The 13,523-nt window shown below is 52.3% G+C and overlaps 1 protein-coding gene across 1 annotated transcript; it reads right to left on the bottom strand.

Annotated features, from left to right (window-relative positions):
• Nucleotides 1–6,058: 6,058 nt before the first annotated feature.
• LOC149417483 (uncharacterized) lies at nucleotides 6,059–12,367 on the bottom strand. The gene is made up of 2 exons (XM_089640587.1): nucleotides 11,695–12,367; nucleotides 6,059–11,334 (listed from the first exon to the last, which is right to left on the bottom strand). Exons 1-2 carry the CDS (start codon nucleotides 12,365–12,367, stop codon nucleotides 6,059–6,061), a joined length of 5,949 nt encoding a protein of 1,982 aa, XP_089496713.1.
• Between the last annotated feature and the right edge of the window lie 1,156 nt (nucleotides 12,368–13,523).

The raw sequence follows: 13,523 nt of genomic DNA, 5'->3' as shown, positions 1-13,523 counted from the left end.
GGCGGCCTTGCTTAACTGAGGAATTGTATTCATTGGTTGATCTCGAACAGCCTAGCTAACTCGGATCGTGTGGGCTGGCTTCACCAAGCAATATAATAACAACACTTACTGGCAAGAGCGTTTGATCAAACCATTCTCCCTCCACAAAACATGCACAGATCTCTTCCTTTTTACTCGGTGTAAGGATGCAGGACAACATCTTCAGATGAACATGCAGTTAAGATCCCGGTTTACCGGTTCATACCTGCTTGGACACTTCGTCAAAATATGTTAGCATTAATATCATGTAATATTTGTATAACGCTGTGAAAGTGAGGTTTTTTGCTTTGCAGGTATATTCTGATACCTGAACCGAGCTTTTGAGTCTTGCAGGCTTGGGGACCGAAGGCTGTAGTTTACAGAGGCGTTTGGCGTCGTGATTTTTTTGGTCTGGATTCAACAATTCAGTATTATTATTGAGTAAAGCTGTTCCTATATAGAAAGCTTTTGTTTGATTCTATCCTTGAGCATCTTGTGCTTCATCATTGTCGATTCCTTTTGACTTAACATTAGTTTTGTCGACGTGGTTTTATCTTGGCGAAATCGTGTTGGCTGCTGTATTGGAGCGTAATGAAGTTAGCCGGACTGTTGAGGCTGCCATGCGACTATCGCCTGAATGTCATCAGAGCAGAGGGTGTGGTATAGGTTGGGAGGTTGTGTAGGCTGTTTTTTTAGGTTTCCTTCAGTCCGGCCAAGATTTGCTATTCGACCAGGGCAGGTATCAGTAATCATGATCAATAATCGAATATTACGAATCGAAACGTTGCATGAAGTGGCTTTAGCCTTGTTTGGTGACCAGATCTGAATAACTACGTACGTCCCTACCTTTCTATTCCCCATATTCTCCACTTCCCCACTGCCTTGATCCTCACAACGTTGTGATGGCAAGTCAGGACAATGGCAATTCAAAACACTTCTGTAAAGTTATATAAAGTCATTGAATATTATGTCCTATAAACCTAACCTAACATAACATATTATTTAACTTATTTTTGTTAATGGACTTTATAACACTTTTTCAAGGGTGTATTGAATTGCCGCCGTCCTGAGTTGCCTAGTTACCGATGTAAGAAGAAGCGATCACACACTCGACAGAATTTAGAGCTAAACTTAAAACTCATCTTTTCTTACAGTTATATCCATAAAGTCAGAAACCTTTCACCTCCACAGTCCGAGACATTGTAAATAAACATATGTATATGTGTATACGATTGACATTTGTTACATGAGAACGGATCGCTTCTACGACTCGTTCTTGAGTTCAACTCAATAACGAGTCCCTCCTCCCTCCTACAAAATTAGTCTCTTCAATACCCATGTTTAATAATAATAATAATAATAATAATATTTGGATGATTTGTATATCTCCGTTTCTGTTCAAAATCACCTCAAGGGCGCTGTACAAATATACAATACATTTCTACAATGATCTATGTTATCACTAACTATATATGGAGATAATATACAGTAGGTACATTACTTACCCTAATTGTTTATTAGCGAAATTCAGATACAGATAATTGGATATAACTGGACTTTCTTTCAGGAATGGTATATTTAATCTAAGGGTACGACAGCTTAAAAAGGTAAGTTTTTAGTTTAGACCTGAATTCTGTTGGACTTGTTATGGATCTTACTTCCGGAGGGAGTTTATTCCAAGCCTTCGGCCCAGATACTCTGAAAGCGCGATCACCAAACTTAGTATTTGGCTTACGCTTAGGTTCCATCAGTCTGCCTACAGCTGCTGATGTTGCTGATCTATGCGGAGTTAATGTAAAAATATATATATATATATATATATATATATAAAATGTAAACTTCCATTGATAACTATTTATACCTAATTAGATTTTCTAAACTTTTTAAGGTCATTCAACAAAAAATTTCTGCAGTCCTAAAATAGAACAATTAAAATAATAATATTTCAAATAAATATCAACTGTAATTTTGCTAACAATCTTGTAATAAATATAATGTCAATAGTAATTGAAAAATAGCAAATGTACTCATACAATTTCCAATTTTTTTAATAAAGGTGTCCGGTGGTAAAGTGTGCTAATTTCAGGGTTCTACACGATAGTACAGCTGAAAGATTAAAATAAACTTTTCTAGAAATTTGTTAATAATTTAGGTTAAGAACTTGAATTGTTTTTATGGGAAAATAAATATTCTTTTATTGACAAAATATTTTTGCATGGGAAAATTGGAATTTCGAAAAAAATATTAATATTCTTCACTTCTACCATCATGTAGAATCACCTCCCGAAGTTAGCGCACTTTACCCCCGGACACCCTGTGTAGTGTCCTCTGCGTGAAAAGTCGTATCTTCTAGCTTAAACTTTTCAATAAAAGTGTGTTTATCTGAAGTAACCTCTCAGGTAAATATGTTTTGTGTAACTGTTTTTAAATAATGAAATTAATTAGATAGAGCCTGAGATATCATATTTGTACAGCTTCCATGAGGTGATTTTTCAGAAGAACAGCGCTATACAAATTATTCAATTATTATTGAGACTCTTTGTGCTGTATTCAAATAGAAAAATTAACTTTCCCATTGTATCCAGGTTAGGTTTATTGTAAAGTTTGAGTGACACCCGTCGATAGTAGGTACACTGTTACCTAATAGTAGTGGGTCGCACGAGCAGCGTCCACTGTCCGCTGCCCACCTGTGTTGCCTTGTTACCTGGTAACTCTGTTACCTGGTCCAAACACAAGCACACCCCAATGGGATTAGGCGGCAATGTTGATGGCGCCGGGGATAATCCTGCTCACTGCATTATTATTTATTATCTACTGTCAGGTCGGTTATTGTGAAACTATTTCAACTCATATTATTTGATATCACATAATCTACAAATTGCGAGTCCGCCCCACTGTGGAATTTGGCAGTCTTACTGGTTTTAAAATACGTGAAATAACCCTTAATATTTGGTTTAATAATTTGGCAATTCAACACACTTACTGCATATCATAAAAGTGATAAGCAGTCATTAGGGAATGCAATCCCGGTATACCGGGATCCCGAAATACCGAGATCCCGCAGACATTTTGCGGGACTAATCTCGGTCGAAAATTTTGCGGGATCCCGCTGGACTGGCGGGATTACAGAGAAGCGCAGCTCATACATTTAAAAATTCGCCCACAAAGAACGATCTGCTGCAGACTTACATGACAAAAGACATGGTAAAAAATATTACTTTATTATTGGACTGTAAAACAAGGTGGTCAAGCCTGTGCGAAATGATATCAATATTTAACAAAGTAAGATTGGGCGTATCGAAAAGTCTGGTTGACTTAGGGCTCGGTGCAAATCTTGACTACCTTTTCACTGAAGAGGAATATGGTGTGCTGAACGATCTGGAAGGAATATTACAGCCGGTGAAATTAGCAGTCGGAGTTTTATGTAGGCGAGAGTCAAACTTGATTACTGCGGAAACCACTTTAAAATTTGTTATTAGCAAACTGAAAAATATTAATAAACCATTAGCCCAAAAATTTGTTGATTCTTTGAGGAAACGGATTTCAGAGCGGCGAACTAACTTGACAGCGGTTTTATATCCATATCAAGACAAGTACGAAGAAGACAGAAATAAATTTATTAATGTTGATTACGCATTTAGTCTACCTTCAAAAAGTGTAATACGCAAGGCAATCAAAACTATAGTCGAAAGGCTAGAGTACACGGACACGGGTAACAACGCAGTAGCCACTGCTCCTGCTGACGCTGATGATCCTTACGATGACGATGGCGACACTTCTCTCGCTAATCTGGAGACAAACGCAGCAGCAGCAGAAGCACCAATGTCACTTCAAGACGAACTCGAACTTACTTTGATTAGTATGAAGAGTTCGAGATCAACAGCCCATCAACAACCTAGATCTGGCAATATGAGCAACCTTGAGGTTTTGATAAAGAAGGAAATGAATTACTTCAAGGTCCGGTGGATTAAAAGGCACATGCCTTTAATTCACTTACAATGCGCTTATGACTATTGTGCCAACCAGCGTGGAAGCTGAACGAGCTTTTTCAGCCGCTGGCTACCTTGTGTCCAATATCAGAAGCCGTTTATCAGATGACACAATTAATACTTTAACTTTTTTACGAAGCTATTTCCAAAATAATGTTTAATTAAACTTATGATACTCATTGTACAAGAATATTGTTTATCGTGTGAACGTTATTATTTAAATTTAAGTTTCAGTTCAGTTTCAGTTTAAGGGTCGGCAAACCGGGCGATTATTTTATTTTCATTTGTTTACCTACATAGATTTCTTTTACCCACCTCACTAGAAAAATTCTGTTCCGAGGCGGGTATGTTATGTAAATTTATGTCTTATCTTATTTTTGCCAATTTATGAGTTAAACTTTACCTATGTCCAACTAGAGGTATACCTATTAATAAATCATTTAAAATGTCCCACATAACTTGTTTCATTATAGGTATAAATTTAAAACTCTAAAAACAAGGTTGGTAGATCGAGGTATTAGGTCTTTATCATACTCAGAGGCGGATTTGCCCTTAGGCCTATGTAGGCCCGGGCCTAGGGCGGCCAGATATTAGGGGCGGCCAATCGTGACATAAAAGTCACAGATGATAACAAGAAATTACTTCCTAAGTACCCAAATATTCTACGTACGAAATAGCGATATGCAAGAGCGTGTTCACACACAGCACACAGCGCGCCCCCACGCCCCGCAGCCGCCCTCGCCACACCTATCATGCTCCGTCGCTCGCCCGATCGCGTATTTCCAATCCCTACCGTGATTCAGTTGCGCTAGTGACTGAACCGCGTTAGGTATTGTTATGCATAATAGCGTGTTCACACACAGAGCTATAATATGCGTGGGAGGGCGTATTTCAGCATATCGCTCGCCATACTTTCCAATTTGGAATGTACGGCGAGCGATATGCCGAAATACGCCATCCCACGCATATTATAGCTCTGTGTGAACACGCTCTTCATCACCTTACAAAAGCTATAATAAATAAATAAATCAGAGATTATAAAATAATACAATAATAAGATGTTATTTATGCCAATTATGAACTTTCCACTGATGATAGTTGTGCCAGACGTAATGTGTGACACACAAGACTGTAAACAGGGCGGTGATCCCAATCCGTGGAGGCGTATGATGCCTTCCTTCAGTGGCGTGGAGGGGTAGAACGGGGCGTCTCTGTAGCCGTTGTAGCTGGTCCGATGCTAGTACTCGTCCTTGCTGTAGAGTCCGGGTCTTTCGTAGGGGCAGAGAGGTCCGGGGTGAGGCGAGGGTCAGAAGAAGAAGAGAAGGCGAGTAGAGTCAGAAGTCGGAGCGAGGTAGAAGGCAGAGCAGAGAGAAGTGTAGAGCTGGTGGAGGTTGCTGGATATCTAACTTTTCTAGGGACTGTTGCCCGTTTTATAGGACCCCGGCGGCCTTCGCTGGCTGAGCGACGCTCACACGGGCCCGCTTTCTCTTTGATTCCTGGAATCGAAGCCCGTGTTTGTGGCGCGCCCGCGGCTCGCCGCCGGGTTGGCTACCGCCTCTCGGCCGGTAATTTTGGGCTCGTGGTCGAACGCGACCACGGCCTCTCTTTGTTCAGACACGATCTTCAGAATCGCGCTTGGGGAACGTTCTGACGGCGAAGCACCTCGCACGCCACGACGGCGCACGGCCCCTTGCTTCGGGCCGGGGCCGAACGTTCCCTCTCGTATAAGCACGACTCTAATAATCGTGCCCGAATTAAAATGATCTCATGATTGTACCAGCTCTAACAATACTTCTCTGCCCGTATACCTCTATCCAAGCTCCGACGTTTCATTTATTGATAACATTTTCATTTTACATTGCTTCATACATTTACATCTTTACATTATTACATACATTTTATACAATTTTTTTCTTTAGGACAGTTAGGATTCATTTAATTTTATTCCACAATTCTATATTTATCTTATTATCCTAATCGTGGGTGACCGCGGCCGAGCCCGGAGCAGTACGTCCGTCACACTCCCCCCGTGGAGCTCGGCTACACCCATTTTAGCGGGAGGCGTGCTGCGACTTGGTGCGGCGTGGTCCCCGGCGTCCAGTCCCCCTGAGGTGGCGAGTTCGTCGGGGCGGCGTCTGGACAGGTCCTTTGTATGTGTCCTTGGAGGCGGGATCACAGGCCGGCAGGAGGACCGCGATCTTAACTGCCGGTCTGACATAGGTCCCCGTGCTGGTTTTGACCTTCACGGTCCTGACCTGTCCGTCCGGGGCTGGAGTGGCCTCGAGGATCCGTCCCCGTGGCCAGCTGTTGCGGGGCAGCGCCGGGTCCGCAATCAGCACCAGGTCGTCCTTTTGTAGGGGCTGCACTGGCTGCTGCCACTGCTTCCTGGCGGCGAGAGTAGGCAGATACTCGCGGACCCAACGCCTCCAAAACATGTCCGCGAGCTGTTGGCCGATCCTCCACTGCTTCCTGAGGCAGACCTCTTCCTCGGCCGCCCCGTACATGGCCAGGTGGGGCCGCCTCCCCGTTGAGCCCATGAGGAAGTGATTGGGCGTCAGCGGTTCCTCGTCTCTGGGGTCGACCGATAGGTGGGTGAGCGGTCGGGAGTTAACGGTGTACTCCGCTTCAGCCAGCGCCGTTAGGAGGGTCTCCTCTCTTGGCGCTCTCGCTTTGAGCGTAGCTGAGAGCGCCCGCTTAACAGAGCGTACGAGCCGCTCCCAAGCTCCCCCCATGTGAGGACTGCGGGGCGGGATGAAGCTCCACTCCATCCCTTGGGTGGTCGCATAGTTTTGGACCCTTGGGTCCCGACAGATGTCTTCCACGGCGTCCCTCAGTTCCTTGTCCGCGCCGTGGAAGTTGGTTCCGTTGTCGGACATCAGGGTCGCCGGCTGGCCTCGCCTTGCCGACATTCTTTGAATTGCCATTATGGCAGAGTCGGCACTTAGTGCGGTGGCCAACTCCAGATGCACCGCCCTCGTCGATAGGCACGTGAAGAGGGCGACGTATCGCTTTTCCTTCCGGCGCCCGATGGTTACCTCTAGGGGCCCAAAGTAGTCCATCCCACAGTTGGTGAAGGGCCGCACATGCTGTGCAAGCCGGGATGCTGGTAGGGGTGCCATCATCGGGGGAGACGGCTTGCCCCGCCGCATTTTACAAGCGGGGCACATGTGTTTTATGCGGCGGAGAACTGAGCGCAGCTTTAAGATGTGGAAGCTGGTGCGCAGTTCGGCCATCGTCGTCTCCACACTCGCATGATCGGCTCGGGTGTGGTATTGTTGCACAAGCAGCCGGGTGTAGCTGTCACCACCGTTCAGGATTATGGGTGACTCTGGTACTCCCTTCACTCCCTTGACTCTCGAGCCCATTCTGAGCACCCCGTTGTGGATGTGGGGTGCGAGGGAGACGAGGTGACTGCTGCTGGGCACGGCCTGCCCCGAGTGGAGCTGGCGTAGCTCTGCTCCAAAGGTTGCTCCCTGGGAGTGCCTTATCCACCGCCATTCTGCGGCCCGGAGCTCCTGCAGGACTAGGGGGCCCTCGGCTGGCCTAGCGGGTCCCTGGTGGCATCGCCGAATGAACCGCAGCATCCATGCTGTGGCCCGGATCAATCGGTTCCAGGACGAGAACCGCAGGATGGAGGGCAGCCCGTCCTCCACGGCGAGAGTAAGGCCCACAAAATTTGGCCGCCTTTCCAAAATCTCGTCACCCGGCTGTTGGCTCTGCCGTTCCTGGGGCCATTGGTTACTCGGCGCTGTCAGGAAGGAAGGGCCGGTGAACCACCTTCCACTCTGGGTGAGGTCCGGTTCCTCCAGGTCCCGGGTTCCGATGTCGGCTGGGTTCAGCTTGGTCGGGACCCAGCGCCAGCTGGCGATGTCGCACAGCTCGTCAATCTCCCCCAACCTGTTTGCCACAAAGGTTGAGTAGCTGCGGGGGTCCGTACGGAGCCAGCACAGCACCGTGGTGGAGTCAGTCCAGTATGAGGTGGAGGTGATAGGAGCCTGGCATTCCCTTCGAAGAGTGTCAGCCAGGCGGGCAGCCATGAGCGCAGCCTGCAGCTCGAGGCGGGGAATGGAGAGCGGTTTCAGCGGTGCCACCTTGCACTTGCTGGACAAAAATGTGGCGGTGCTGCTTCCCTCTCCCGTAGTCTCCACTAGATAGGCCACGGTACAGCAGGCTGCCTCCGACGCATCGCAGAAGAGGTGTAGAGCGAAGGAGTGGGCCTTGCTCAGCAGGCAACGCCGCGGTATGCGGATGCTCAGGCCTTGGAGCATTTTGATCCACTCGGCCCACCTTGCTGCGTGCGCCTCGTGGATGCGCTCATCCCAGCCGACGCTGGACCTCCAGACATCCTGCAGGAGAATTTTTGACCGCACCGTGAGGCAGGCCACGAAGCCCACGGGGTCAAACACCCTCATGACCGTGCTCAGCAGCTGCCTCTTGGTTGGGTGCCGGATGAGCTCGGCCTTCTCCGTCTCCTTGAACTCATACATGAATGTATCGTTGACGGGATCCCACGACAGGCCGAGCACCTTCTCGGTTTCACAGGCGCCGCTGCTGATGGCTATGGCCGCCTTGGCCCTCTTCTCTGCCGGCACGCTTTGGATTGCAGCGGGTGCGTTGGAGGCCCAGCTTGCCAGGTGGAAGCCTCCCCGGGATAGGAGGGTGCTGACGCCTTGTACCAGCGCCGCAGCCTCGCTCACGGAATCGGCGGCGTCCAGGTAGTCGTCCATGTAGAATTTAGAACGCACTGCTGCGGCGGCGGCGGGGAATTCTGCGGCGCCTTGGTCGGCCACCCTGTTGCGGACATATTGCGCGCTGCTGGGAGAGCAAGTGGCCCCAAACATCATTGAGGACAGCTTGTATGTGGTCGCTGCCTCTAGTGGACCGGCTCGCCATAAGAAGTATTGCGCTATTTGGTCCTCCGCTTTTATTTTGATGCGGAGGAACATCTCCTCTATGTCGGCGGCTATGGCGATCTTGCCCTCCCGGAACCTCAACAGGTTGCCCAACAGGGATGACAGCAGGTCGGGCCCGGTTAACAGCCGGTCGTTCAAGGAGGTTCCCCGGCAGCGGCTGGCGGCGTCAAAAACAACTCGCAATTTCCCGGGGCTGTTCGGGTTGGTGACCGCGAAGTGGGGCAGGTACCACCTCCGCCGTGACGGTACGCTAGCCTCGGCGTCGGGTACCTTTACTGCGTACCCGCGCTCTATCAGGTGCGAAATTTTGGCCGCGTACGCTGCCGCCAGTTCGGGGTCGCTTTTCAAGCGCTTCTCGAGGGCGTTGAGGCGGTTTACGGCGCACTGCCGGTTGTCGGGCAGCCGCACGTCGTCCTCTCTCCACAGCAGCCCGGTCTCCCACCGACCCGAGTCCAGCGGGCGCGTTGTTTGTTCCATTATGCGCTCGGCGCGGCGTATGTCGGCGGACACCCGGCTCACTGCGGTCACGCCCAGCGAGTCAACGGAAAAGTGCCTTCGTATGAGCTCGCTGATTTCGCCCATTTCAGCCGTCTCGCCGATCACGTTTAGCGTGGTACCGCTATCCACGTCCCGCCGGGTGCCCCCATGTTGAATCCAGCCGAGCGCCGTCCGTGACGTCATGCGGCCGCCATCCTCTTCTTGGACCTCCCGTGACACGATCAAATGAACATTGTCCTGGCCGATTAATAGCCGTGGTTTCACTTGCCGGCGGCCGGCCACTGTTTGTCGCGGGAGGTCTAGGTCGGACACTGTGTGAGCCACCATCGCGTATTCACAGCCGTCACCGCGCACTGACAACTTGACCCGCTGCGACTTGGCATCCGACGAACACATGCCGTTGGCGCCGTGAATGCGCAGGCCGCGGATCGGCCCCGCGGCCCCAACAATGTCTGCCACCTCGGCGTCAACGAGGGTCACCGTCGAGCCCTCGTCGAGCAGTGCGTGCACGGTCACTTGGCCCCCGGGGCCGCACAATGTCACAGGTAACACTTTAAGCAGCACCTTTCCCGATTGGTCCCAGGTGTTTGTCACTGTCTGCGCCTCGGGGCCGCGAGCGTAAGCGGCGTCGTGCAGTAGGCGATGGTGGGGAACCCGGCACGTTCCCACCCCGCAGTTGACACGGTATTTACACGTTTTAGTTTGGTGCACACCGTCCAAGCACTTAAAACATATCCGGGCCCCTTTCACCAACTCCCATCGCGCACCCACTGTTTCACTCGCGAACTTGGGGCACCGGAATAACTTGTGCGTAGCGTCTTTGCACAGTGTGCACTTCACTTCACTGCGGGGTTCCGGCCGCTCGTCGGTAACGAAAACGTTGTCGCGGTGCGGGCGGGCGGCCCGCGGATGCTCGGCCATGCTCGGACGCGCTGCTCGGCCGCTATCGGTGAGGCCCGACCGCGGCACCGCGTTGGTCAGCCGCTTCAGGAACCCGGCGAGCTGCACCACGGTGGCGGCCTGGGCCTGGTCGGCCACCCTGTCCAACCATGAGAGGCGGAGGGCGAGAGGCATCTTCGACGCGATCTCGCTGAGTAGGGCGGGGTTGGAGAGGTAGTCGCTCCTCAGATTTCCCAGTGAGGCGACCACGTTCTGTACCGCCCCGGAGAACTCTACCAGAGCTTCGGTAGACGCATCCTCCGGCAGCCGAGTGAGCCGCCTTATTTTGTCAAACATGACAGTGGCGATGGAGTGCGCGCCCCCAAAGCGGTGCTCCAGGACGTCCATGATTTCCGGCACCTGCGCCGGGTCCAGTAGGAGAGGGCTGACGGCTTCGCGCGCCTTTCCCTTCAAGGCACGCTGCAGCCGCATCAAATTCTCGGCCGCCGTCATCCCGCAGGTAGCCGTCGACTGCAGGAACTGTGCCTTCCAGGCCTGCCACTCTATGGCGTCGCCCGCGTAAGGCGGCAGGTCCTTGGCGCTGGACTGCCGGGCGATGAGCGACGCCATCCGCTCATCCTCGGGGTGGGAGCGGGGTGTACCGCCGGCCTGGGACTGCCGGAGGGCGTCGGCAAACATGGCCGTCACCTGGGCGAGAGGGACACTCCCCTGGTTCACCCAGTCCCGCGTCTGCCTTGCTGCCTCGTCTGCGCGGTTGAACGCCCCGTATCCGTCCATGTGGGGCTGCGGTGGCGAGTCCGTCACACCGGGATAGCCATACTGCGGCTCCGGTCCACCTCGCAGCGTCGCGACGCCTGGGGAAGCGCCGTCCGTGAGTGGATGCGTCGCCTGGTTGTCCGTCCCGGTTTGAGCCCTCACTGCATGGCCAGTGGTTTGCGCCTCCGCTGCGTAGGTCCGAGGCGCGCCCGGGGGCGTCGGTCCGTAACCCAGCTGCGGCGCAGTGGTGTGCGTCTCCGCTGAGTAGCCAGGACGCGGCGCAGTGGTGTGCGTCTCCGCTGAGTAGCCAGGACGCGGCGCAGTGGTGTGCGTCTCCGCTGAGTAGCCAGGACGCGGCGCAGTGGTGTGTGTCTCCGCTGAGTAGCCAGGACGCGGCGCGGCGGTGTGTGTCTCCGCTGAGTAGCCAGGGCGCGGCGCAGCGGTGTGTGTCTCCGCTGAGTAGCCAGGGCGCGGCGCAGTGGTGTGCGCCTCCGCTGAGTAGCCAGGACGCGGCGCAGTGGTGTGCGCCTCCGCTGAGTAGCCAGGACGCGGCGCAGCGGTGTGCGTCTCCGCTGAGTAGCCAGGGCGCGGCGCAGTGGTGTGCGCCTCCGCTGAGTAGCCAGGACGCGGCGCAGCGGTGTGTGTCTCCGCTGAGTAGCCCAGGTTCCGCCCGAGGCCGCTAGATGGCGCCGCCGTCGGTGGGTACTCTGCCCGTGGAGCTGTGGCGCGCGTCTCCGCTGCGTGGTCCGGGTCTCGCCCGAAGCCGCTAGATGGCGCCGCCGTCGTCCGGTACTCCGCCCGTGGAGCTGGGGCGCGCGTCTCCGCTGCGTAGTCCGGATCTCGCCCGAAGCCGCTAGATGGCGCCGCCGTCATCGGGTACTCCGCCCGTGGAGCTGGGGCGTGCGTCTCCGGTTGCCAGGCTGCAGGGGAAGCGGTCCGCGGGAGGCCCTTCAGCGTGGCGATCAATTCGGCAATCTGTCGGGCGCTGTCCTCCTGCAGCTTCTGGTTGCGCCGCCTCTCAGCTCGTAGCTCGAGCTGCACCTGCCGGAGCGTGTCCTCGCTCGAAGCTTCGCTTCTCGACGAGGCGTCGGCCATGGCAGGGGGCGTCTGTGGTGGTGACGCGTCGGAGGGGCCAGCCAGAAGTTCCGCTTGGGGGTCAGAGGGGGCCAGGGGGGCGGTAGGCCGGAGTCCGGGGGGCGCGGCTGCGGCCGCCCCGGTTGGTGTGGGATCATCGCTTCCTTGCGATGAGTCCCCGTCAGCGCTGTTCTTCCCAGAGCGCAGTGAAGGTGACATCTTCCACGGAGAGATCCGGCGGCGAAGGACCACTTATGTGCCAGACGTAATGTGTGACACACATGACTGTAAACAGGGCGGTGATCCCAATCCGTGGAGGCGTATGATGCCTTCCTTCAGTGGCGTGGAGGGGTAGAACGGGGCGTCTCTGTAGCCGTTGTAGCTGGTCCGATGCTAGTACTCGTCCTTGCTGTAGAGTCCGGGTCTTTCGTAGGGGCAGAGAGGTCCGGGGTGAGGCGAGGGTCAGAAGAAGAAGAGAAGGCGAGTAGAGTCAGAAGTCGGAGCGAGGTAGAAGGCAGAGCAGAGAGAAGTGTAGAGCTGGTGGAGGTTGCTGGATATCTAACTTTTCTAGGGACTGTTGCCCGTTTTATAGGACCCCGGCGGCCTCCGCTGGCTGAGCGACGCTCACACGGGCCCGCTTTCTCTTTGATTCCTGGAATCGAAGCCCGTGTTTGTGGCGCGCCCGCGGCTCGCCGCCGGGTTGGCTACCGCCTCTCGGCCGGTAATTTTGGGCTCGTGGTCGAACGCGACCACGGCCTCTCTTTGTTCAGACACGATCTTCAGAATCGCGCTTGGGGAACGTTCTGACGGCGAAGCACCTCGCACGCCACGACGGCGCACGGCCCCTTGCTTCGGGCCGGGGCCGAACGTTCCCTCTCGTATAAGCACGACTCTAATAATCGTGCCCGAATTAAAATGATCTCATGATTGTACCAGCTCTAACAATACTTCTCTGCCCGTATACCTCTATCCAAGCTCCGACGTTTCATTTATTGATAACATTTTCATTTTACATTGCTTCATACATTTACATCTTTACATTATTACATACATTTTATACAATTTTTTTCTTTAGGACAGTTAGGATTCATTTAATTTTATTCCACAATTCTATATTTATCTTATTATCCTAATCGTGGGTGACCGCGGCCGAGCCCGGAGCAGTACGTCCGTCACAATAGTGAAAAATAAAGTGTGACATTATAAAGGTATTTTATTTAAAAAATAAAAATAAATATATTTTTAGTTAAAATCTATGAAAAAGGGGGGGGGGGGTGGAGGAACGTAGGAATAGGATTAAGAGGCAAAGAATTTTTATTTCTTTTTAGCATTGTTCTAAAGTAGCCTACGGAGTTCGGATTTGTGACATCTATGG

The sequence above is a fragment of the Hesperophylax consimilis genome, chromosome 15 (assembly GCF_061612785.1).
Source record: "Hesperophylax consimilis isolate HC1 chromosome 15, BYU_Hcon_1.0, whole genome shotgun sequence".
NCBI lineage: Eukaryota > Metazoa > Arthropoda > Insecta > Trichoptera > Limnephilidae > Hesperophylax > Hesperophylax consimilis.
This window is presented reverse-complemented; position numbering and strand designations above follow the sequence as displayed.

What these genes read in the sequence shown, in the direction of transcription:
- LOC149417483 (XM_089640587.1), bottom strand. Translation starts at nt 12,367, where the DNA reads ATGTCACCTTCACTGCGCTCTGGGAAGAACAGCGCTGACGGGGACTCA. An exon ending in CACCGCTGCGCCGCGTCCTG is followed by an intron (nt 11,335 to 11,694) that starts GCTACTCAGCGG and finishes CTGGCTACTCAG; the next exon opens with CGGAGACGCACACCACTGCG.